At 40.5% G+C, this 26,453-nt stretch overlaps 1 protein-coding gene and 1 non-coding gene across 2 annotated transcripts in view; both read left to right on the forward strand.

The window, feature by feature from the left end:
- Positions 1–18,642, forward strand: part of STX17 (syntaxin 17) — a 44,580-nt gene extending 25,938 nt beyond the window's left edge. Inside the window, exons 6-7 of the mRNA XM_049770189.1 lie at positions 16,912–16,998; positions 17,759–18,642. Coding sequence (XP_049626146.1) covers positions 16,912–16,998; positions 17,759–17,998 — 327 coding nt within the window. The 3' untranslated portion in view covers positions 17,999–18,642. The remainder of the gene's footprint in view (positions 1–16,911; positions 16,999–17,758) is intronic.
- On the forward strand, positions 10,220–10,348 carry LOC126032456 (small nucleolar RNA SNORA51). The gene has a single exon (XR_007503871.1). It is a non-coding gene; the product is annotated as a small nucleolar RNA SNORA51 (small nucleolar RNA).
- Positions 18,643–26,453: the final 7,811 nt, after the last annotated feature.

The raw sequence follows: 26,453 nt of genomic DNA on the forward strand, positions 1-26,453 counted from the left end.
TGCCTATGTGTTGTTCTATATATCTTATGGTTTGGGGTCTGATATCGAGGTCTTTAATCCATTTGAATTTTACCTTCGTACATGATGTTAGCTGGGGGTCTAAGTTTAATTTTTGCAAGTGGCTAGCCAGTTGTGCCAACACCACTTGTTGAAGAGGCTTTCTTTGCTCCATTTTGGATTTCTTGCTCCTTTATCAAAAATTAAGTGATTGTATGTCTGGGCAACATTTTCTGAGTATTCAAGCCTATTCCACTGATCTGAGGGCCTGTCTTTATTCCAATACCATGCTGTTTTGATAACTATTGCTTTGTAGTAAAGTTTAAAGTTGGGGAAAATAAGTCCTCCCATATTCTGGAAGTACTTGCTGTAGCGATTAGGCAAGAAAAAGATATCAAGGGAATCCAGATAGGAAAGGAAGAAGTCAAGCTCTCACTGTTTGCAGATGACATGGTACTCTACTTAGAAAACCCTAAAGACGGGCCCGGAGAGATAGCACAGCAGCGTTTGCCTTGCAAGCAGCCGATCCAGGACCAAAGGTGGTTGGTTCGAATCCCGGTGTCCCATATGGTCCCCTGTGCCTGCCAGGAGCTATTTCTGAGCAGACAGCCAGGAGTAACCCCTGAACACTGCCAGGTGTGACCCAAAAACCAAAAAAAAAAAGAAAAAGAAAACCCTAAAGACTCTACCAAAAAGCTTCTAGAAACAATAGACTCATATAGCAAGGTGGCAGGCTACAAATATACACCAATAGTAATAAGAAATGTACATTAAGAAAACAACCCCATTCACAGTAGTGCCACACAAACTCAAATATCTTGGAATCAACTTGACTAAAAATGTGAAGGATCTATACAAAGAAAACTATAAAACTCTGCTGAAAGAAATAAGAGAGGACATGCGGAAATGGAAGCACATACCCTGCTCATGAATTGGCAGGATTAACATCATTAAAATGGCAATACTCCCCGAAGCATTGTACAGATTTAATGCGATCCCTCTAAAGATACCCATGACATTCTTCAAAGAAGTGGATCAGGCACTTTTAAAATTCATTTGGAGCAATATTCTTGTTCTTTTTCCTTTTTTTCTTTGCTTGTTTTGGGGGGTGCACACCTGGCAGTGTTCAGAGACTACACTTTAGCTCTATGTTTTGGGGTTGTTCACAGAGTTCTTGGAATATCATATGGTGCGAGGGATCCAACTGGGGGTCTACCTAAATGTAAAGGCAAGTCCCTTAACCCCAATCCTAGCTCTTCAGCCCAAGTTTTTTGTTTTTTATTAACTATGCTTCAGGGGTTGTATGTGTTTGAGTTATATTTTCTCTAACATCTAGCTTTAAATAAGAAGTCCCTTCATCACAAAACCCCAGCATTGGAGTTGGAAAGACCATTAGGACAAGTAATCAGATTTTTGTGCACTTGCTCCAACTTTCCACAGAGAAGGCCTTTTGCCTGTTTTTGAAAGTAGGGCAGGGATATATCACTTCAGCCTCTGGAACACTCTCGCTATCAGTTCTTCCTTATGGGAACTGAATGTTGCTGGCCGTTAGAACTTCTCCTTTGCACTTGTCATCTGTTGCCATCTGCTAGACGAGTCTTGTGTATTTTTTTTTAATTTGATAAATTATTTTGATCTTACCCCAACTAATTTCTTCTGTTAAGAATCCTTGATTCCATCTAGAATATAATTTACAGGCTTTTGGGTACTAGCTCCATACTTTGCTTGTTTTTATAATTGTGGATTTTTTTTAACATGAAATGCCTAGGAGTTGGGGTGATAGTTCAGAGGGGTGGAGGGCATGGTTTACATGCAGGAGCCCTACACTTGAACCTCAGTATCTTACAGTCCCCCAACATCACCAGCAGCGATCCCTGCGCATATCTAGTAGCCTCCAATCACTCCTAGCTGTGATCCAGGAGCTAGAAGAAGAAAACAACTCTAATGCCTAAAGTTGCAAAGTTGCATGCATTAAATTGTGTTAAAACATCTTCATTTTTGATGCCTCTAACAAGAAGCAAAATGTTTCTGAATTGCTGCATTTAGAGCTCTGTAGACCTATTCTTAGTGCATATAAAAGGGGACCATCTAAAAACCCACAATATTTGCTGCATTTAGAAGTTGATTCAAGTATTCTAACTCCCGATTTGTGATCTAATGCATTTTGTAAAATCTGTATGTGTGTGGTTCCATACATAGATTTGTCAAGACTTTCATATGCACATTTTAAAATGTGTCATGTTATGTGTAAATTATATTTCAGTAAAATATATTTTGGAATCATTAACATGGACAAATTTTCCCTCAGTTGGTGCAGTTTTGTTTTTCCTCCCAGTGATGTAGGCACATGAAAGTGATGTGAAGGTTTGTGGTCATTTAGCAGTAACATGATGATTGGGTTGCGTAAGACATGCCCAACCCCTTATCTGAGAAAGATTCATGCAGGAAGACTTTGGTTGCAGCCATAGCTCTTACACAAATGTCCTCTTTATAGTGATATGAGACCGGGATGCTTTTAGGCAAAAGCTCGAAGAAGAACCCTGATTATTATTCCCAGGGTGGCTTGAATTCTCATGACCACATGGCCAGGGACACACAGAAGCTCCATTTAGGCACCAACTGATTTAGGAGTATAACCCGAGTGACCACATCCTCTCCTTACCATCACATGGACATGATAGTGTCTAGCTAGCCAGTCCACCTTGTATTGATGCTCTTTCTCAGAATAGACCATAGGAGAAGAGAAAACCAATAGGCCACTCAGGATAGTTCCACAACATTTTGAAAAGGTATAGTGTCATTAACTGATATACTCAGAAATGTTGAAAATTATCAATTTTATGTTGTACATACTTTTACCACCATAAAAATAAGAACCCACAAAACCATTGAAAGTTGGCATGGTCCAGTGTGTATAATGATGAATTCATATCTGATACACAGCTTAAGTAAGCAGAATAGTAACATTAGGATTCAGCAGCAGGAAAGGGCAAGTCCTGTGCTTCATTTTTCTTCAACACTGACTGCTCCAATGCCCTCCTCTCTTCCCATAATTGTAGAATCAACCTGATATGAGTCAGGAACTTTGAGATAGTCGCTCAGCGGCAAGCCACCCTTGTACTTGGTCCTGTTTCATCTTTGCCTTTTACCTCTTCATGCCTTTTGTTTTATTTTGTTTTAATTTTGTTTGGGAGCCACACCTAGCAGCTATGGTCAGGTCTTATTTCTTGTTCAGTGCCCAGGGATTACTCCTGGCGATGCTTGGAGGAGCATATATGCATAAGTTGACCCACAATCGGCTGCATGCAAGGCAAGTGCCTAACCCCCTGTACTCTCTGTCTGGCCCTTACTTTTTCTTTTATACGAATTTTACTTGATGCATAAAAACTGAGTTGCAAAGGGTTAGATCTGATTTCTTCAGTTTTGAATATGTAATCTTCTACATGTTCTTTGGCAACAAGGAGTTTTGTCAGACTGATATGCAGATTAAATGCCTAGATCATGGCCTTAGGATATCCACCCTATTCCCTTCCTTTGGTCCCAACTGCATTCCTGTTTTGTCCCTTTTTGGTTCTCTTTCTTTCTTTCTTTCTTTCTTTCTTTCTTTCTTTCTTTCTTTCTTTCTTTCTTTCTTTCTTTCTTTCTTTCTTTCTTTCTTTCTTTCTTTCTTTCTTTCTTTCTTTCTTCCTTCCTTCCTTCCTTCCTTCCTTCCTTCCTTCCTTCCTTCCTTCCTTCCTTCCTTCCTTCCTTCCTTCCTTCCTTCCTTCCTTCCTTCCTTCCTTCCTTCCTTCCTTCCTTCCTTCCTTCTTTCTTTCTTTCCTTTCTTTCTTTCTTTCTTTCTTTCTTTCTTTCTTTCTTTCTTTCTTTCTTTCTTTCTTTCTTTCTTTCTTTCTTCCTTCCTTCCTTCCTTCCTTCCTTCCTTCCTTCCTTCCTTCCTTCCTTCCTTCCTTCCTTCTTTCTTTCTTTCTTTCTTTCCTTTCTTTCTTTCTTTCTTTCTTTCTTTCTTTCTTTCTTTCTTTCTTTCTTTCTTTCTTTCTTTCTTTCTTTCTTTCTTTCTTTCTTTCTTTCTTTCTTTCTTTCTTTCTTTCTTTCTTTCTTTCTTTCTTTCTTTCTTTCTTTCTTTCTTTCTTTCTTTCTTTCTTTCTTTCTTTCTTTCTTATTTTTTTATTTTACTGGATCACAGTGAATCATAGAGTTTCAAAGTTACTCCTAAAAGTTTAGTTGTATTCCAAGTCTCTTCATCAGTGTTTCCAATTTCTCCCCCTCCTCCCCCCCAGTCTATATGGGCACTTTTCCCCTCCACTACCATCCTGGTGTTTCCTTCTACTCTGGCTACCACCTTTGCTCTTAGACATTGTTACCCTACATACAAAGCTATTTCCTGTTGCTGTGAGTATTCTACATGCTTACTCTCTGTGTTGCCACCAGGGACAACAGAATCTTGTACTTAGGGCCTGTCAGAATGTGTCTTTAATGTCTAGGGTTTTCTGCATATATTTTTTGCTAAAGGGGATGTATTATGTACTTTTGGAATATAGAACCAGGAGAGCTCAATATTATTTGGGTTAACCAAGGTCTAAGATAGACCTTAAAAACTAATAGAATTTAGATTCAAGACAAAAGGGAAAGATCTGGAGTTTTAATTTTGGCATTATTCTTTTTTTTTTTTTTTTTTTTGGGTCACACCCGGCAGTGCTCAGGGGTTACTCCTGGCTCTATGCTCAGAAATCGCTCCTGGCAGGCTCGGGGGACCATATGGGACGCCGGGATTCGAACCACTAACCTTCTGCATGCAAGGCAAATGCCCTACCTCCATGCTATCTCTCCGGTGGCATTGTTCTTTTTATTTTTATTCATTTATTTATTGGTTTTTGGGTCACAGCCAGCAATGCTCAGGGGCTACTCCTGGCTCTGCACTCAAAAATCGCTCCTGACAGACATGGGAGACCATAGGTATGCTGGGATTTGAACCACTGTTCGTCCTGGATCAGCTGCCTGCAAAGCAAATGCCCTTCCACTGTGCTATCTCTCTGGCCAGGTATTGTTCCTTTTAAAGAAACCTACAGCTTTCCACGTATATGAATAAAATAGCATATTTTCTACCAGTATATTTCTCCAAGTCAAAACATTATTGTTGATATAAATTGACTTGGGGATGAATTTGTTCAGTACATTACTGTTACTTGATACAGAGAATGATGGCCCTATTGGAGTCCACATAAGAATCTGAGAGGGTATAAGTTATAGTCAGCAGGATATTTGCCCCAAAAGCTCCATTCCCAGCATCCTAGATGGTCCCCTGTGTACTCCAGCAGTGATTCCTGATTGCAGAACCAGAAGTAAGCCCTGAGCACCAGAGGTAGCCCCAAGCCCCCCCCCCCCCAAATAAAAATCATTTGAGAGAAAAACAATTCTTCGGTAATTTTATTTCAGTTGCTCATATAGTTTTGTTTGATAAACAAATCACATTATCTTCAGCATCATCAATGCTTTAATAATAGTTCTTTGGGGGCATAGAGTTAGTATAGTGAGAAAAGTGCCTTACATGCAGCTGACCCAAGTTTGATCCTGGCACTACATATGGTCCCCAAGGACCATGAGTAGTAATCCCTGAGTAAATTCTGAGCACTTCCAGATGTGACTCAAAATGAAAAAGTAAATAAAAAAATAGATACATGTCAAAAAGTTTTTTTTAAAAAGATTCAGTTATGCAAAAGACTTTGTCCCAGGCTCCATCCTAGGAGCAACATAATGACCAAGAACACCAATTACAGAAGATGAATTAAAACGACACTGAAGAAGCAGAACTGCTAGAACCACAAAGAAAGCCTTCATCATTAGCTCCATTCCTTGAGCTGCACAGTCACCAAAATCTTTAGATACAGAGGACTGATTTTTTGTTTTGTTTTGTTTTTTTGGGGCCACACCCGGCAGTGCTCATGGGTTACTCCTGGCTCTCTGCTCAGAAATAGCTCCTGGCAGGCACGGGGGACCATATGGGACACCGGGATTCGAACCAACCACCTTAGGTCCTGGATTGGCTGCTTGCAAGGCAAACACCGCTGTGCTATCTCTCCGGGCCCCAGAGGACTGATTTTACCATCCATGACAAAGCAGAAGTCTTCCATACACCACAAAAGCACTGAGGGGAGAGTAAATGATCATGCAAGGAGTCTATAGTTAATCCCATGACAGTATGGAGAAACCCTGTATCTCCTAGGTCAAGGGAATTCCCTCTATAATATCCCCAATAGTTACTGTGCCTATGCAGGGGAGAAAAAAAAAAAGCACAACATAGTCATTTTTTCACATATATATTGATTGATTGCTTTTTTTGACGTCCTTATTTTGGTGTAGATATTTAAGTTGATGTCTCCCTTTTTATTTTATATTATTTTATCTTATCTTTCTCTTTCTTTTTGCACTCCAGCATGATTTAAATTCAGAACCGAGACTATTGTGTGGTGCTTGTCTTTATAGCTGTAGGGCTCACTGGATATTTAATTTGACATTTATTTTTGTATTGTTATGGTGTTTCAATTACCTTTTTCAAGTCCTCTCTCAAACTGAGGCTGATAGCCACTAGGACTCCGCCCATTTTCAGCATATTTTTATTTTTATTTTTGCTTAATTTGTACCCCATTCTATTGCTTTTCTTTCCCTCAAACAAAACCACATAACTCGATTTATCTAGCTTAGCCTCTCAAATAGAGGGAGAAACAAGGGAGGGCACCAGGACCAAACAGATGTATGATCACTGATAGTAAGCTAGACAAAGAGGGGACCACCTACTCTAGCAGCCCGGGGGTGATGGTGAGGGATATGGGAACGAGGAGGGGGGGGAGGACAAATTTGGTGGTGGGTATTCCCCTGATTCAATGTTAATATGTACCTAAAATACTAATGTGAAAGATATGTAAGCCACTATGATCAAAAAAAAAAAAAAGATTCAGTTATGTTCTCAGACATATATAAGGGAGGCTAATGCTTATTTAGCAGGGAGGGATTTGGGCCACACTAATTCTGTTCAGTGGCTATTCTTGGCTCTTCCTGAGCACACAGCTCAGGAGTGACCCCGACAGACCTCATCCAGTAATAGAAATTAAACTGTTGTCAGCCACATGCAAGGCATGCAACCCTTGTACTTTCTCCAGCTCTAGTTAATCTTTTTTATTCTTTTTGTTTATTTATCTATTGATTTTGAGGTTATACCCAGGACTACTCAGGCTTACACCTGGCTCTGAGCTCAGGGGTCATTCCTGCAGGCTCAGTATGCTAGGGGTTGAACTCAGGTCAGCCACATGCAAACATATGTCCTCCCTGATGTACTCTCTAATGCAGTGACTCTTTAAATGATACCCACAGAGGCATTTTTAGAGTTCTTCTGTAACATTAGGTATCATTAATATGTAACATTATGTAACATTAGGTTGAGTAGCTTAAGAAACACTGGGGTGCCACTCTATTAAATAAGTGATGAAATCATGTTTGAGGTGCCAAAGAACAATAGATCATGGATTTTGAGGATTGTTAGGTGTGGAAAACCCAGGCAGATGAAAGCAAGCTTGAGCAAGTCAGAAGCCAGCAGGGAACTTAAGTTGGTGGTATTTTGGGGTCTCCTGCAAGCTGTTGTCACTTAGCCAAAAGCACAGGGCTCTGAAGTGGTGGCCAGATTCGGATCTGAATGGAATCTAGTCCAGTACACCCAGCAGAGATGATGCCTCCAACACCAGCTAATGCCCAGTTCACTGTCATGGCATTGGGTCCACTTAATTCAGGCAAAATGAGGGAAAGAGGCGGTCGGTTTGCATAGTTAGAACACTTGGTGATCACAGGATAGGACCTCACCTGCCTTCTGCCTTATCTCTAGCCTATATTTAGCTGACCTCTTGATATCAGTGAACAAATATTTCCAGGTGTGGGCCACTTCCCAGGGTCCAACAAGCCTTAACAGTGGTTACAGCGATTGGAGGATGGGGAGTAAGTGGGAAAGGCTTTACAATCTAAGTCTTCACTTTCATGATCCTTTCTTTGATTATTTCAGGGGTTCTTTTGTAGGGAAAAAATTAGGAAATCAGGGGCTAAAGAGATAGTACAAGCATTAATGTGCCTGTTTGTAGGCAACCCCAGAACATTATATGGTCCTCTCAGCAATACAAGGAGTGGTCTTGAGCACTGCCAGTTGTGACCCTGAAACAAAAGCACAAACAAATTCTACTTCTATTTAAAAAAAAAAATAGAATGGAACTGGAGAGAAAAATAGGGACTGGAGATATATTATAGAGGTGAAGGTGCTGTCTTTGCATGTGGTTGAACCCAATTCTATTCCCAATACTTCATGGTCCCCCAAGCACCTATGACTCCTGAGCACAACTGGGTGTACTCCAAATCCCAGTCCCCACCCAACCCCCCAAAATTAGCAACATAGAGGACTGAAATATGCAATTTTTAAAGCCAAGAACATTACAAACTACTTCCCTAGGGCCTTGAATTCACATCCTAGATCTAAAAATGACCCTAATCCTGACAGATTCCATTATTTTGATGTCATCATTTGGGAGCTGAAAGAAAGATGATTCATTGACTATTTTCCTTCTACTCTTCAACTCATCAAGTGAGAGAGGTTGATGATAGAGTTTTACAATGGTGATTTATCTACTAGCATAGACTTTCAAGCCAGAATGGAGCTTGTTGGATATGTCCCAAATAGAAACGGTGATCAGGTGTCAGAAATTCAGACAAGATATTATTAGTGCTGGCACTCAGGCTTTTAACAGAAAGTTAATCTGAAAGTATGATAATAAAAATGAAACAGGCCCCTGGAACAATCCAGTGTTTTAGTGCCTTAAATTTTTCAAGTATCATAGGGAAATATTTAATATATTTATTCTATTTTATTGTAATCTGGACATTAAACCCAGGTTGATTCAGAAATCGCTCCTGGCTTGGTGGGACCATATGGGACGCTGGGGGATCGAACTGCGGTCCGTCCTACGCTAGTGCTTGCAAGGCAGACACATTACCTCTAGCGCCACCTCTCCGGCCCCGACTTGAATATTCTTTATATATATCATTTTTTATTTAAACACTGTGATTACAAAACTATTCATATGTGGGTTTTGAATATATAGCACAGTTCACCAATGTAACTTTCCCACCACCAATTCCATTTTCTCCCTCTTCTCCCATTCCCTGCTTCTTTTCAAGACAGGCATTCTGTTTCTATCTATCACTACCATTGTCATGATAGTTTTTGGTGTAGTTATTTCTCTAACTTCACTCACCTATTTTTGTGGTAAGCTTCATATCATGGGACAGTCCTTCCAGCCATCATCTCTATTGTCTCTGGGTATTATTATCATACTGTTTTATTTTTCTTAAATCCCACAGGTGAATGAGACTATTCATGTCTATCTCTCTCCTTCCGACTCATTTCTCTTGGTGTAATAGTTTTTATGTATAGGAAATTTTCATGACTTCATTTTTCCTGGTGGCTGCATAATATTCCATTGTGTATATGTACCACAGTTTCTTTAGCCACTTATCTGTTGTTGGGTACCTTGGTTGTTTCCAGATTCTGGCTATTGTAAATAGCACTGCAAAGAACATAGGCATGCAGAGGGCATTTTTGTATTGTGTTTTTGTGTTCCTAGGGTATATTCCTAGGAGTGGTTTTGTTTGATCATTTGGGAGCTCAATTTCCAGTATTTTGAGAAAATATTCCCAAAAAGGCTGTACTAGATATAGATAGCATTCCCACCAGCAGTGAATGAGAATTTCTTTCTCTCCACATCCCCACCAGCACTGATTGTTCTTGTTCTTTGGGATGTGTGCCAGTTTCTGTGGCATGAGATGATACCCATTGTTTTAATTTTCATCTCCCCAATGATTAGTGATGTGGATGATTTTTTTCATGTGCCTTTTGGCCATCTGTACTCTTTGTGGCTTCTGTCTACTTTTGGTATCAAGGTAATGTTAGGTTCATAAAAGATTATTTGGAATGTTTCTGTTTCTTTAATTTCCTGGAAGAGCCTGAAAAATATAGGCAGTAGGTCTTATTGGAAGGTTTGAAAGAATTTTTTAGTGAATCCATCTGGGCCTGGGCTTTTGTATTTGGCTAGACTTTTGGTTAACATTTAAATTTCCTCAATAGCAACAGGTCTTTTAAGATTGTCAGATCATCTTGGCTCAACTTTGGAAGGTTATAAGAGTCCAAGAATTTGGCCTCCCAATTCTTACCACAGTGTTCTTTACACTGACTATATAAAAAGAGGAGGTACAGTAAATGCACCCCATATACACCTCAACACAAGTTCTATGCCTGGTCTGTACTGTGAATTGGGGGACAGAACAAAAAAGAGTCCAAGAATTTATGTATTTCTTCCAGGTTCTCTGGTTTTGTGGCATAGAGTTTCTCAGAGTAGTCTCTTATTACCCTTTGAATTTCTTTTTTTTTTTTTTTTTTTGGTTTTTGGGCCACGCCCGGTAACGCTCAGGGGTTACTCCTGGCTATGCGCTCAGAAGTCGCTCCTGGCTTGGGGGACCATATGGGACGCCGGGGGATCGAACCGCGGTCCGTCTCCTAGGCTAGCGCAGGTAAGGCAGGCACCTTACCTCCAGCGCCACCACCCGGCCCCCACCCTTTGAATTTCTATAGTATCACTAGTAATCTCCTTTTCATTTCTAATTCAGTTCATTAAGTTTTTCTCTTGAGTTTTCTCAAAGAACCAACTCTTGCTTTTATTGATCTTTCAGACTGTTTATTGGATTTCCAATTCACTTCTGTTCTAAACTTTATTTTTCCTTTCATTTTATTGATCACTTTCCAATTTTATAAAGTGTACCATTAAGTTATGTATGTAGGCCCCTTCTTCCTTCCTGATGTATGCATGCAAAGCATTTTTTACATTTATTACTGCTGTTGCTCTGTCCCACAAATTCTGATAATTTGTGACTTCATTCTTGTTTATTTCCAGGAATCTTTTTATTTCCTGTTTGATTTAGTCTCTGAACCATTGATTGTTTACTAGTAAGCTGTTTAATTTCCAAGCATTAAAGTTTTTCCTTGTGTTTATAATTCATTTCTTTTTTGGGGGTGCACATCTGGCAGCACTCAGGGGTTACTCCTGGCTCTGTGCTCAGAAATTGTTCCTGTGGGCCCAGAGAGATAGCACAGCGGCGTTTGCCTTGCAAGCAGCCAATCCAGGACCAAAGGTGGTTGGTTCGAATCCCGGTGTCCCATGTGGTCCCCCATGCCTGCCAGGAGCTATTTCTGAGCAGACAGCCAGGAGTAACCCCTGAGCATCGCCAGGTGTGACCCAAAAACCAAAACCAAAACCAAAAACAAACAAACAAAAAGAAATTGCTCCTGGCATTGGGAATGCTATGGGATATTGAGGATTGAGCCTGGGTCCATCCTGGACCTGCATGCCAGGCAAATGCCCTGCTGCTGTGCTACCACTCAGGCCCCTGTCATTCACTTCTAATTTCAATGCATTGTGATCTTATAAGGTAGTTTAGATCATTTCTATCCTTTTGATTTTTCTGAAGTTATGTTTTATAGGTCAGCATGTGGTCTGTCTTGGATAATGATCACCCATGTGCTTTGGAGAAGAATGTATATTCAGTTTTCTCGGATGAAGAGTCATATATGTATACACACACACATCCAATCAATAGGCCACTCTCCTCCATTTCTCCTTTTTTTTTTTGGTTTTTGGGTCACACCTGGCAGCTCTCAGGGGTTACTCCTGCCTCTACACCTAGGAATAGCTCCTGGCAGGCTCGGGGGACCATACGGGATGCCAGGATTTGAACCACTTCCATCTGCATGCAAGGCAAATGCCCTACCTCCATGCTATCTCTCCAGCCCCCATTTCTCCTTTCAAAGCTAGTATATTCTTGTTAGATTTTAGTCTTTTGGCATATCAAGGGATGACAGGGTGGTATTGAAGTCTCCACTATTGTGTTGCTATTGATGTCTTTCTTCAAATTTAGCAGTTGTTTTAAATATTTTGCTAGTCACTGATTGAGTGTGTATATATTTAGGAGTGTGATTTCTTCCTGTTATACATATCCCTTGATTATTAATAAATGTTCATCTGTTTCTTTTAACTTTTTTTTAAGTCTAAATTAGTATAGCCATTCCAGCCTTTTTAAAGGAATTGTTTGTTTGAATGATTGTCCTCTAACCTTTGATTTTGAGTCTATGTTTGCTCTGATTATTCAGATCTGTTTCTTGTAGACAGAAAATTTTTAGATTCAGCTTTTGTTTTTTATCCATTTTGCTACTCTAGGTCTTTTAACTGCTGCATTTAGTTCACTGACATTGAGAAAGATAATTGTCATGGTACTATTTAGTGTCATCTGTTTACAGAGTTTGATGTGTCTGTTGGTTTGTCTCGATATAAGCCTTTCAGTTTGTCTTTTAAGGCTTGTTTTGTGTCTGTAAAGTTTCTGAGTTATTGTATCTGTGAAGCTGTGTTTCTTTCCTTCAAACCTGAATGTAAGTCTGGCTGAGTGAAATACTCTTGGTGATGCATTTATTTCATTTAGTTTTGTCACTTTATCTTATCATTGCCTTCAGGCCATGGGGGTTTCTTGTGACAAATCTTCTGTAAGTCTTAAGAATGCTCCTTTGAATGTAATTTCCCTTTTTGATCTTGCTGTTTTTAATATTATATCCCTATCTGTGGGATTTGTCATTGTGACTAGGATGTGTCTTGGGGTGCTTTTTGAGTGGTACTCTTTGGGTATGTAGGATTTGGTTGCATGCACTCTTTAGCTCTGGGAGTTTCTCTGCAATGATGTCCTTGAGTTTTGTCCTTCATTTCATGAGGGTTTTCTTTTGTGTCTTTGGGACTCCAATGATTCTAATATTGTTTCTGTTGAGTTTATTGAAGACTTCTATTTTCATCTGTTAACATTCTTTGAGGACTTTTCCTGTTGCATGATCATTCGCTTTAAGGCTCTTTTTCAATATTTTCTGTTGTCCAGAGTTGTATGCATCTCATCTTCCAGCTAAATGATTCTGTCTTCAGAGGCTGTTATTCTGTTGGAAAAGTTTTCCAGTGAGGTTTTCGTTCTCCTACCAAGTTTTTCAGTCTTGTTATTTCAGTTTGAAGTTTCCTCATTTTACTTTCATATTGTCTTGATTCTTTTCTGTGGCTCATTTAGTTCTTTTTATGTTTTCATTGAGTTCCATGTATGTCTTCCATATTTTTTTCTCTAAAGTTCTTATCTAAGAAACTAATAAGTTATTGGTACTTTTTGTGTCATCAGAGCTACCATCTTCATTCTCTAAACATGGTGGAAGCCTATTTGTGGGCGACCGTACACCCACATTTTCAATGGAACTCTGAATGAATTTTTCACCGCTGCCTGATTCAAGCCATAAGTTTGCTTAGCCCCGAGCCAAAAAGAAACTCTGCAAATAAATTTAGCCCGGCACACAGAATCTGGCTTAAACCAGATTCCTTAACCTTTCCATGGAACCTGTTTTTGTAACTGCTCTCAAAAACATAATTATAGATAGGTTTTTGTAAGGTTTAAACTGTAATCCTTATTGCTTGCACAAAAGAAAGATCTATTAACTATTTGTTTAAGGATTTGCTTCCCCTCCCCCCATCCTGCCAGGTTCCTCTTTATCCTTCCCGCCATCAAAATGTGTTTATGCTCCCATTGGTTAAAATCGTTGTACCTGTACAAATCTGATTGGTTTAAGTTTCAATCCTATGTTGCTGCTCCTCCCACTGAAGCAGGGCATAAAAGCCCTGTTCTCTCCCTCAATAAACCTCTTGACTGGCTTACGTCACCAGGAGCCATTCTACTAATTTCTACAGCTTAATTTTTTAGGTGTTCACAAAAGAGCTTAACACTCGCGAATTATTTGTATCTGCCTTCTGCCTTCTGTCCTGGTTGAGAGAAAGCTGCTGGCCGGAAATCTCTCCCAGTAAAGGGCAGAAGCGGAGGCGAGTACACCTATTGTCACAGTTGCCATGTGGTAGGATTCATTGACTAGGAGGAGTGCTTGACCGCAGTTCTGGCTCCGCTCCTTCTGGCTCAGTCCTTTGGGTTGGTCCACTCACCTGGGATGTGGCTTCCAGGCACTGCAGCCACTGCCACAGGGAAGTTCCCTAATATATTTTTGAACAGAAAAGGAATAATGCGTTCTTGGGAAGATTAGGATGACTTTTTTGTGGTTTTTGTTTTGTTTCTTCTCTTGCTTTGTGTCCTTCCCACTCCCAGTTTGTCTTGAGCTCTGTGAGGTAAAAGTTTCATGTCCTCCTCTGACATGGAATACTGATAGTCCCAGAGCTTGACTCATGGGGGCACTCATTGGTCTTGCTGAAATATGAACATGGTGCACCTGATCAAAGACTTCTTTAATACTATCATGTATACAGTAGATATTTGTGACTTTGTTTGTATTATGATGCTGGGTGAAATGCAGGGTCTCATACATGCAGGCAGTTTCTTCACTGCATCCTGGCACTGCACTAGTGGATTTTAAAGAGTTGTGAATCTTGAATTGGCAGCACAAGTATCCCCAGGCTTACTGAGTCAGAAACTTTGGGTGGATCCAGCAGCCTGTGTTTTAAAAAATCTTGCAGTGCTGAACAAAATGAGTCAAAGGGAGAGGGATAGATATATAATGTTCACATTCATCTGTGGAATATTTTTTTTAAAAGCATAGTATAGCAATAATATTCAAAAACAATATAAATGAGGTCCAGGACAGTCTATGGTAGAAAGCTTGTCACAGAGTTGGAGGGTGCAGTTAAGACAGAGAAGGGCAGGGTCGGAGAGATAGCACAGCAGTAGGGCATTTGCCTTGCAAGCAGCCGATCCAGGACCAACGTTGGTTTGAATCCTGGCATCCCATATAGTCCCCTGAGCCTGCCAGGAGCGATTTCTGAGCACAGATCCAGGAATAAACCCTGAGCGCTGCTGGGTGTGGCCCAAAAAACAAATCAAAACAACAAAAACAACAAAACAAAAACAGAGAAGGGACCACTATAACAATTACAGTTGGGAATGATCATATTGGACAAGAACTGGGTGCTGAAAGGAGATCAAGTGATATGATGAGATACCCATTCATTTACAGTATTGCAAACCACAGTGTCTAAAAGAAAAAAAGGATGAGAGAGAGAGAGAGAGAGAGAGAGAGAGAGAGAGAGAGAGAGAGAGAGAGAGAGAGAGAGAGAGAGAGAAGAAAAATGTCTTCCATAGAGACATGCTGGGAGAAGTGCAGGGCAGGAAGGAAACTAAGGACATTGGTGGTGGGAAATGTGCACTAGTGAAGGGTGTTGTACAGTTGTCCATTGTATGATTGAAACTCAGTCACAAACAACTTTGTAACTGTGTATCTTGTATCTCATGGTGATTTAATATTTATTTAAAAAATGTTTTAAAACATCCAGGTGGTTCAGTAGGGCACAGAAGTATGAGAGAATTGTGCTTGCTTCTGACAGTGATGTTTTAAGGAAAAATGAAGATCTTTTTATGGATTGTGTTAGACAAATCCAAGTTGTGATGAAGAATGTAGGAATGAAGGGTTGTTTGGAAGGTCTGATAATTCACAGGTATAGGCTTAAAGGAAAGTAGTCATTGGCATTGGGTGGACAGAGTCTGGGGAGAAATCAGTTGTATAACTGGAGCCTCATGCTCTTAAGTGAAGCAACTATTGTGATGAGAAGACTTCTTTGAATCCTATTTGGTAGCAGGGGTCAGATATGTAAGCGCAATAAAATATGCTGGAATTAAAATTGAATAGATTCACGGTCTTTGCAGAAGTGTCTTTGAGTTGGGATCCAAAGATGGCTACTATTTTTTTTTTGTTTGTGACTAAAGGAAATAAATATAACTTGTGTATTTATGTGATGATGGCTACATGAGGTCATGCCTTCTACCATGGGACTCATCATGCTATTTCTTTACAGTGGGTGTAGCTGAGCATTGTATGTAGCATCTGTCTTTCAAGAAAACTTATTTAAATGGCAAAACCTGGTGATCCCATTAGTCATGAGTTCTGTTGTGTCCATGCAGGTGTTGCTGTTTTATAGTGAGTGTTTTATGAATATATTTGATCTGAAAGTTTTCCATGTGTCATGATTTAAAGCATATTAAAATGTGCAGGTGTAAAATATAGGACACTTTAATATCACAAGTGGAAATATTTCATGATTGATTAAACCATATTGTGTTCTTATTCCTAAAGCATAGTAATTTATATTTATTAGTTCAAGGACATTTTACTCCAAAGGCAATTTTCCAATTTTCTTTTCTTTTCTTTCTTGGTATTTTTGGGGGGAGGCGAGTTATTGGTTATAACAATGATCAAGAGAGTTACAACTTGGGGGTCTCACTCAGCAGTGCTCAGGGATCATGTAGGTCCAGAGCTCAAACCTGGGACTCTGTCATGCAAAGCATATTCTTCTATTAACTATTCCCCTGGACTCATAGTTCCTGTTTTAAACTTGAATTTTGGGCGAGAAGTTAGGAAAGATGTGTGGTTTTATATTTACTTCTGTCTCTCACTCTCTTTTCCACCAAACTCAAACTTAATATTAAAAAAAAAAAAGCTTGTTTGAATTTTTTCCCCTTCCTAGAAAGTATTCATTTAGAGAATACTATGTTTGCATGTTTGAATGAATTTGGTCTGAGGTTTGTTTTTTTTTTTTTCCTTTAATAAAATTGCCACCCTTTTATTACCTAATCATTAGTTGCCTTCTCTTTTTCAAACAAGTGAATTTGTTCTTTGGATATGGTTTATCAGAGGCTATTAATGAACCACTATTAGGGCTGCAAGGCTGAGGTACAAGGGCCCCGATTACAGGAATTAAAATAGTGTGTATTGGCCGACTGCTGCTCCGCAGCAGGGCCGCTCACTCATAATTCCTTTGCATCTAGTCTCAGCAGGAGAAGATTGACAGCATTGAAGACCATGTCAGCAGTGCTGCTGTGAATGTTGAAGAGGGAACCAAAAACTTGGGGAAGGTAAGATTCTGCTCCTGCTGACAAATCAATAGTTCTCTGGCTCCCGGGAATCTCTCGTATTAACCCAATTGATCTGCTCCCTTTAATGTTGGGGGAACCAGCAATTAAGGAACTAAGGAAGAAATGACACATAGGTAGTGTAAGAAATCAATGAGTGATATATACATTTTACTCTTCAGATTCATTTTGTCAAGAAGGACTTTTTTTATTTTTTTTCAGAAACTACAAACCTATCCTCTACCAGAAGACATTTGTGTGTTGCAAAGTGACTGTTTGCAGAGATTAGAAGAGAGTAGAAAGAATCAGAGGGGGCAAAAGTGTAAGAATGAGACAGCATGGTTGGAGTGAGATGATCTATTTTCCATAGCATCTTGCTTTTAACCCCAGGTCCATAGCCCAGAGTAATCTCTGCTGCATAAAAGCTCAGGCTCTCTGTGGTGGCTGGAACCGGGGCTGGTGAAATCAGCCAGCTAGATAGTGGATTGATTGTTTTACAAGCAAAATCAATTGGTAACAATCCAGCCTTTGTAGCTCTTTTCTCTTAAGTTTGTAGGCAAGGAGTATTTGTAGTACCTGTGGAATATTTTTCTTCCCTCTCCACTCCCATCCACCCTCCCCAAATCCCCCAGGTACAACCTGAGGTTAATTATGTACCAAGAGTTAAAGAGGCATTGCCAGGAGTAATGAGAGGAAAATGCACATCACCACAGGCAGATATTCTCAACTCAATTTCTAAATTGAATTTTTTTTTTTTTTACAGGCTGCAAAATACAAGCTGGCAGCTCTGCCTGTGGCAGGTGCACTCATCGGCGGAGTGGTGGGGGGTCCCATTGGCCTCCTCGCAGGCTTCAAACTGGCAGGAATTGCAGCTGTAGTTGGTGGTGGGGTGTTGGGCTTCACAGGTGGAAAATTGATACAAAGAAAGAAACAGAAAATGATAGAGAAGCTCACTTCCAGCTGTCCAGATCTCCCCAGCCAAACTGACAAGAAGTGCATTTAGGAACCAAACTTTGTCTTCTTGGCACCAACATGTCTCCCAGAATGAGGTTGGTTGCTGCTGCTGCTGCTGCTGCTACTGGAAACTCATCAGCCTCTGGACTTGGCATCTATGGAGGGAGTGTTCAAGTGCTATTGGGCTGTGGCATGAGGAGGTGGTTGGTGGCTTGCTGGGCTGTGGTTAAGAAATACCGAAGACAGAAAAGCCAGGGCTGAATGGCGGGAGGGCAGCCTGCACCAGATAAAGCAAGTTCCAAGACTGCCAGGCAGCAAGCAGACTTTCTACTGGAAGTGTGAACCTGGAACCCGGAATATTGCCATGGGCTTGGGATGTAGATATTTTGACCTGGAGACCCTAAGGAGAGGTGTCAAAAGAGATTGTTTAGGCTTAACAAGAGAAGGAGGCAGCCAAGCTTCTCTCATCTGAGAATGAGTCCAGAACACACGAGGGGCACCACGGAGCCTAGAGTGGAGTCCCTGTTACAGTGTTTTTGTCCAACTATCTTTTTCTGCAAAGGAAGCACATAGTGTAAGGCAAGGGAGCACACAGCTCAGCTTCCCCTTCAAATACTTTCACTCGTGGCACCAGCTGCTTCTCTGAACTTTTCCTTCAGCCTGTTTTGAAATAAAAAACTGAACCAAACAGAATCTCATGTACTAGGATACCTCTCAAGCCAGCTGCTAAAACTTGCTGGTTTTCCAACAGGTCTTCTAAATCGCCTTCATGATCCAGATCCAGGGCCCATTTTTGCCTTCCCTTCCTTCTGCTTTGGAAAAGGCCTTTGGTTTGGGGTACAAGAGTAAGGTCTGAGCTATGTGAAATGAAGACTCATCATCTTTCTGCTCTTGTTCTTATATGCGTTCAACCTTCCTTGTAACCCTCAAAGTAGAGAAGGGAGAGAGAGGTGGAGAAGAATCTCCAAGTATTTCCAACATTGTTAGTTTGAACTTTATTTTATATTTTTAAAAGCAGGAGAGCAATTGAAAAGTCATTTCTTGGGGGCATTTTCCAGTTTCTGGGGCTGATATATCTGCCAATGGGAAACCTCTGACACTCGAGTCTTTGGGAGCGAAATAGCAGTTTTCTACCTCAGTGTGTTCGCACATCTTCTCCATGGGTTTGCTTGCCCTCGTCCCTCCACAGCCATTCTGGCTTCCCAGGAAGCTGTTTACCTCTCATACACTCAGTTGGGCCAGACTCAGGCCCGATGAAGGGTTTGTGGTGCTTAATCCAACACTTGATAAAGGCACAGTGCACCCCAACCCAACTATTCTCCCAGTCAGCGGGAAGCTTTGAAAATTGGGCTGTTTATCTTAAGTGGCAGCCTCAACTGGTACCCCTAGCTCATCTGAAATAGGAAGGAACCACCTTTTGCCTTACCCTTACCTTTGAGAGCATTGGAATGGGAGACTCATCACAAAGGTGGGAGCACTGTCTATACTCAAAAGCCCAGGGTCTAGATGGAACTGAACCACTGATTCTCTGACCTGTCCTTCTCCCTTTCCATGGGTCTCAGTCTTCAGCACAGTAATTAATATTCCTCACCCCACCCCTGCCAGCCCAGAACCAGCAGTAGTCTGTTACCCTCAGCACCATTGCAGTTCAGACTGGCTTTGATGCAGGAGAAATCTTTCATTTCATGTTGGGCTTTCTCCTATTACTCTAGTGGTCTTCATGTGGAGACAAATTACAGCTCTTTTTTAAAGGTTTCATTACATGATTTATTTAGAAATTCTATCTTATTTTTCCATAGTCAATTCTAGTAGTCAATCTTAGCACTTTTAGAAGTGTTTCATCATCTATAAATTACATATGAATAAACCGTAAAATGTTCAAAAATGTGAATCAACCACTTTGACACAAACTAAGCTGACAATTATATGCCCTACATTATCAGATTAAATTTATCTTCTCTATTAATCATATCTTTTTACTTTTATTCACTATTTTTAAATAAAATGGAAGGAACACAGATTCTGGGCCGGAGAGATAGCATGGAGGTAGGGTGGTTGCCCTTAATGCAGAAGGACTGTGGTTCAAATCCTGGCATCCCGTATAGTCTCTGAACCTGCCAGGAGTGATCTCTGAGTGTAGAGCTAGGAGTAACCCGAGTGCTGCCGGGTGTGACCCCCCCCAAAAAATTATGAGGTTTCATTTTGGTTTGGGGCCACACCCAATTAATGATGTTCAAGGTCTACTCCCAGTCCTATGCTTTTGGGACTTCACTCCCAAAAATGCTTAGGAGAAGGGTGCCAGGGATTGAACCTGGGATCAGCACATAGGAGCATGTGCTGAATATGCACTCAGCCAATTACACTATCTCTCTGACCCCTCTAAGTATTCATTTGGAATAAACGGAGCACTCATAAAACATTTTGGCTATTGTAAACTGAGACTCTCTCCATGAAGCAGAGGATATGAATTGTTTTGACTGTATCTGTTTTTTTTTTAATTGTATTATGCATAGTGGTACAGTCTTGCCATTATGTATGTGAGTGTTCCCTAGTGTGTTTTTTGTTTTAAAATATGTTGGTTGCAATCTGTTAACTTGACTTCCTAATAGGTTGCTATTCAGAATATAAGAAAACAGTCTTAGGGAAGAGTTTGTATTTATTGAATATTGTTTATTTGCTGGGCACTTACTAAGCACTCACTAAGCCAGTTACAGGTAAGGAATAATTGGATAAATTTATGGAGGTTTTCAACTACAGAAGATGAAGCTAGGTGATTGCAAAGCCCATAGAATTATAGAACTTCCTTTCACTCTCATATGTTGCTGCTCCTCAACACCAGGGGTCTCAAACTCGTGGCCCGAGGGCCGTTTGCGGCCCTCCGTACAACATTTTGTGGCCTGCGGCCGGCCTTCAAATATCGCAGTGTTCACGATTATTCGCTTACCAAATAATCACAATAAAAATCGCATTAGTAAGAAAAAAATCGCATTAAACATTCGCATATCCCGAGCAGTTCCGTCCAGGGTATGCAAATGTTTAATGCGATTTTTTTTTTCTTACTAATGCGATTTTCTGTTGCGAATATTCGGTAAGTGAAATCTCTTATGCGGCCCTGCCTCACCCCAACTTTGCCTCCTGCGGCCCCCAGGTAAATTGAGTTTGAGACCCCTGCTCTACACAAAGTTAAATGGCCACTTTGCATTCTGTAAAGCAAATTTGCATTAGTTACCCACAACAGTCCTTTATTTACACTTTATTATTTTTTGTTTCAGGAGGACAACACCTGTGGTGCTCAGGAGTTACTCCTGGATCTGCATATAGCAGTAACTCTTTGCTCAGGGGATCATCTGGGGTGCCTGAGTTGTCTGAGAGTTGTCAGAACCCAGGTTGTCTGAGTGTAAGGCAAATGCCCTACCCACTCTATTATCACTCCAGCCCCTACACTTTTGAATAAAATTCCTGCCCTTCCTAATTGTGTCCAGCAGCTTCAAAGGGCTTAGTAGAAGCTGAGCTTGGACCTTAGATGCTAACATTAAATATGTTTACCCCACCCACAGATCCTGCAAATGCTTAATATCGGTGGGACACAACCATTAACTAAAAAGAGTACTTTTCATACTTAATTACAAAATAGGTTCAAATGCTTCTCAGAAGAGCCTTACACCTGGCTGACCCTGGTTTGATCCCTGGGTCCCTGAGCTCTATCAGGAATGATCTTCCATCACAGCACTACTGGTGTGACCCCAAGCCAAAAACATAAATATATACATATATGTATGTGTGCATATATTTATGCAGTGAAAGCACAGAAACCAAGCCTTGCTTTAAAAATGAGTGATTTGGCTCTTCCCTTCTTTCCCTCCTTCCCATCTTCTCTCCTTTCTTTGCTTCCGTCCCTTCCCTCTTTCCTTCCTTCCCTCCTTTCCTTCTCTCCCTCTGTCAAATCTTCTTTCCTCCCTCCCTCCCTTCTTTTCATTCTTCCTTCCTTCCTTCCTTTCCTCCTTCCTTCCCTCCCTCCCCTCCCCTCCCTCTGGTTGAGAGAGGAGAGAGAGAACGATTTTGGAGCCAGAGTTACAGTACAGCAGTAGCATGTGCCTTGCACGTGGCAGATTCAGGATTGACCCAGGTTCAGTTCCTGGCATCCCATATGGTTCCTCAAGCCTGCCAGGAGCAATTTCTGAGTGCAGAGCCAGGAATAACTCCTGAGTGCAGCCAGATGTGGCCCATCCAATAAAGGAAAAAAAAATCCGACTTTTCTCAGGGCCCCCTTCGTTGTTGCAGTATGAAATCGGGGGATAAATAAAAATAAAGACAAGGAAACACTCAGAAGACAAGGAAACACTGTGAGATGGGACATTTTCTCTTGTAATAAAGTTGCCTTTGATGGTGGGTTTCAGATATTTATGCATTTGAACAATAATCCAACCAGACTTTCATGCTTGGGTTTCTGTTGGATCAACCTTTCCTCAGAAGTCACTGCCTTCTTCAATTCCATTAGGGAGTCCTCAATCTGAAACTTAGCAGTCAGCAACTTTACCTTCATTCTAGCTTCTCACAGTGTCATGTCCTATAGGTTCCATTCTGAATGTTCACTCCTGGCATCCACTTCTAAATGAATATACAGCCATTGGTCCAACCAACGATTAGTGTACCTCACTCCACCCTCTCTTCACTTTTAAATTTTCCTCACATCACAGCCACAGAATGAGAACCAATATGTCTGCTTTACCCACCAAACATTTTTATATATCCTACTGAATATATATATGTATGAATATATGTATACATACATATATTCTACCCATCACAATTAAAGGCCTTTAGACTGCCATTCACTGCTTTCTAGAATCTGACCCAGTTTTACTTATTCAAACTTATTTATCATTGTTTGACAGTGGCTTCAAGAAGAATTTGAAGGTGTCCTATGATGAATGGACAAACTGAATAATAAGCTACATTTTTATTCTGTTTTGTTTTGATTTTGGCTCAGGGGGTCATATGGCAAACACCCTACTGCTGTGCTATCGCTCTGCCCCAACATTTTTTTCTGGAATAAAATAATTTATAAGGCAATATTCCATCTTTAAGCCTTGAGCAAATGTCAGTTGTTTCCTATGGTAAATAACCATTAAACTCACTCAAACCCACCAAGAGGAAAAAATACATTAATTTTCTTATTCTTTGATACAGTATTATTTGTGATCTGAGAGCCAAAACCTGAGGACCTTTTGTGTAGCTGCCTAGATTCCAGTCTGGCATGGACAGTTTCCCAGCTCTTAGGAGAAATTTGACAATTAACTATTGGAGAAAAACACTCATGAATACATGTCATTCATATATTTCTCAAGTACTTGAGGCCTACCTATATTTAGTTATCACTATAATTTCATGTATTTTTATCTCTAAAAGATGTTCATTAACTAAATTTTTCTAGATATTTTTCATTATATTGCCAAACCTCTGGTATTTGTGAGGTAAATACAATACCCAGCAGTGAAACTTTCTGAAGCTTTAGAAAGCATATTATTTATGATGTTGCTGAAAGATGATTGTAAGGAAAACATGCAATAAATCCAAAACCACTGAACTGAATGTGACTGTCGTGTGTTCACTGTTCTAACAGAGGACATGGATAAAGTAATATGAAGGCAAAAGGGGTGATCAACTTCCTGAAAAGGAAGGGAAAGAAGGCTTTGTTGAACATAAAGCCACGGTCTGAAGAACGTTGCTGATTGAAGAAGGGTGATGAGATTTCAAGGAGCAGAGGAAGTGCATGGACAAAAGGCACAACATACGAAAGGACTTAAAGAAAACCAAGGAACTGAATATTGTAACAAAGCTGGTTAGCTAGAAATATAAATGTGTGGTTATATTTAATAGTCTTTGTTCAAAGTAATTGATGTCTTGCCTTACATCAGATAAGGCTATTACAATCTTGAGTTTTTCATTTTGCTCTTGTTGCCAGGAAACTTAGTAATAAACCTCATATTTGCTTGGATCTTGAAAGCATATTTCCTTTGATTTTCCACATGCAAGAAATGATTTGTGCTTTCTTGCCTGTGATGTAAGACCCTCTGCTTAGCATTGAATACCTGCTTTCTTGTCTTGCTACTTGGTCCATAAATATTTATTGGAGATGTGCTGAGAAAGTAGTCATGAAACTTACCTCTGTGCCCAAGGCCTTTATGGCTTAGTTTTTCATCTCTACATGACTATCTCTTGACCACTATGCCTCAGAGGATCCCATTTTTATTCCTGCTAAACTCAGCAATATTGTACAACTTTATAGGGGGTCAATTTGTGATTTTGAGGCCACACCCTGTGCTGTCAGGGCTATTCCCCCACCAGCTATGTGCTCAGTCACTCCTGAGGGGCCTTTAGAGGATCATGTGATACCAGAGATGGACTGGGGGCCTCCAGTATGCTAACAGGATACAGTTCTTTCCTCCATAGTGGTGTAGTCTTCTCAACTAGACTAGAAGCTTCTTTGAAGGGGCCATATTGCTCCTTTGATAGAGATTATGAGGAGGCGAAACCAACCATACATTTGGGTATGGCTCAGACACTTAGGTGATGGTGATGGGTGAGGCCATGCCAACCATCCTGCAATATTAGAATGGAGAGAAGCTTCCTGACCAAAGCTTGGCTCAGCACTCATTTTTACGTTAACAGCAATACAACAATCTGGAAGATATCTCTAGGATTTGTAAGCCAGGAACTGAACATTTCAGAATTTAGATATTTCTATCCCCTTTCCCAATTAAAAGTCATAATTTGGAAATGTGCAGCTGCCATGAATCAGTGAAGAAATAGTATGGGAACTACAATTTATTTTCTGATTTATCATAAGGTAGATATGGCCAGATAGTAGTCCCAAGGATTCACCATCTGTGGTGCTTGTGCATTAAAACTTCAGCACTGGGAAGCTAATTATTCTATGAAGCAAGTAAAGATGGAATAAAACAAAGACTGGGCTAAAGTGAAAAAAAATTTTTTTTCTTTTGACAGGATATGAATCTAGGACTTAAAATACTCAGATTCCTTCCAGATTCATTTGACCAAATTGCCTCTAAGCTGACAGGATTCTCCAGAGGTATCAATCCCCTTTTTTTCTCCTCAGGATTTTATTGCTCATAACAAATTGCTTTATCTTATTTAGGCTCAGGAGGGAATACAGGACTTCCTTAACCTCCTTGGGATGATGCAGAGGATTGAAGAATTAAAACATGTCAAGTGCACTTGATGAATCTGGATGACAGTGACACATGTGAGTTGTAACCACTGTACTAACAATCACTGTTATTACAGGAAGTGTTGGTATTTGTCAAAATTTATTTCATTTAATATGGATCATGAGCCACATCTAGCAGGGTTCAGGGCATCACTCTTGGACATAGCAATGCAACTTAGGGACCAGATTGGATGCCAGGAATTGAACCCTGTTTGCCTCATGCAAGTCAAGTGCCTTACATGCTATAGGTATGATCTCTCCAGCAAATTTTTGCCAAAGCTTAAAACATAATAAAAAATTTAAAAAGTATCAGGTGCCTACAAAATGTATTAGACACCCAAGACAAGTGGGTCTTGATACAAAACCCAAAAAGTCTTAAAGTGACTTTTAAAAAGTAAATATTAAGCTGGACTAATGATGACAGCTGCCTCATAGGTAAAATGAAATGTTTTTCATCTCGATTTAGAATGATAACACAAGACCCGGGGATGGACTCAGTGTAAAATACTTGTCTAGCATGCAGGAGAATGAGAGTTCAATCCTGAACACTGGGTATAGACATTTGTACTGTAATCTCTACTCTATGCAATTGCACATGCACCACACTGGACACACAAGGGTGTGACTCCCAACATCACAAGCACTAAAAGAAAGGGAGGAGAAAGTACTCTCCAGGATGTGGAACAGCAGAGTAAATGGTGTTTTGGGTTTGGTGCCTGGCTCTACTGCCAAATAAAAAAGAATATCCACACATGAAAATGCTTTTATGATTTTATCAGTAACCACATATGTCAATTCTTGTGATAGTCTCCATTGTCCTGGTGAAAAAGTGTGGTGCGTGTGTGCACGTACGTGTGTGTGTGTGTGTGTGTGTGTGTGTGTGTGTGTGTGTGTGTGTGTGTGTTGGGGTCACACCCACCAGTGCTCACAGCTTAGTCCTGGCTCTACACTCAAAGACCACTCCTAAAGAAGCTTGGGGAACCATATAGGATGCTGGGGTTGAACCTAGGTTGGCCATGTGCAAGGCAAGCACCCTACCTGCTGCATTATCCCTCCAGCACTTGATTTTTGGTCCACACCCGGCATCGCTCAGGGGTTACTCCAGGCTCTATGCTCAGAAATCGCTCCTGGCAGGCTCAGGGGACCATATGGGACGCCAGGATTCCAATCAATGACCTTCTGCATGAAAGGCAAACACCTTACCTCCATGCTATCTCTCCGCCCCCCCCCCAGCACTTGAAAAAGAAATATATATATTTACATACATACATAT

Source organism: Suncus etruscus, chromosome 1 (genome assembly GCF_024139225.1).
Source record: "Suncus etruscus isolate mSunEtr1 chromosome 1, mSunEtr1.pri.cur, whole genome shotgun sequence".
Lineage (NCBI taxonomy): Eukaryota > Metazoa > Chordata > Mammalia > Eulipotyphla > Soricidae > Suncus > Suncus etruscus.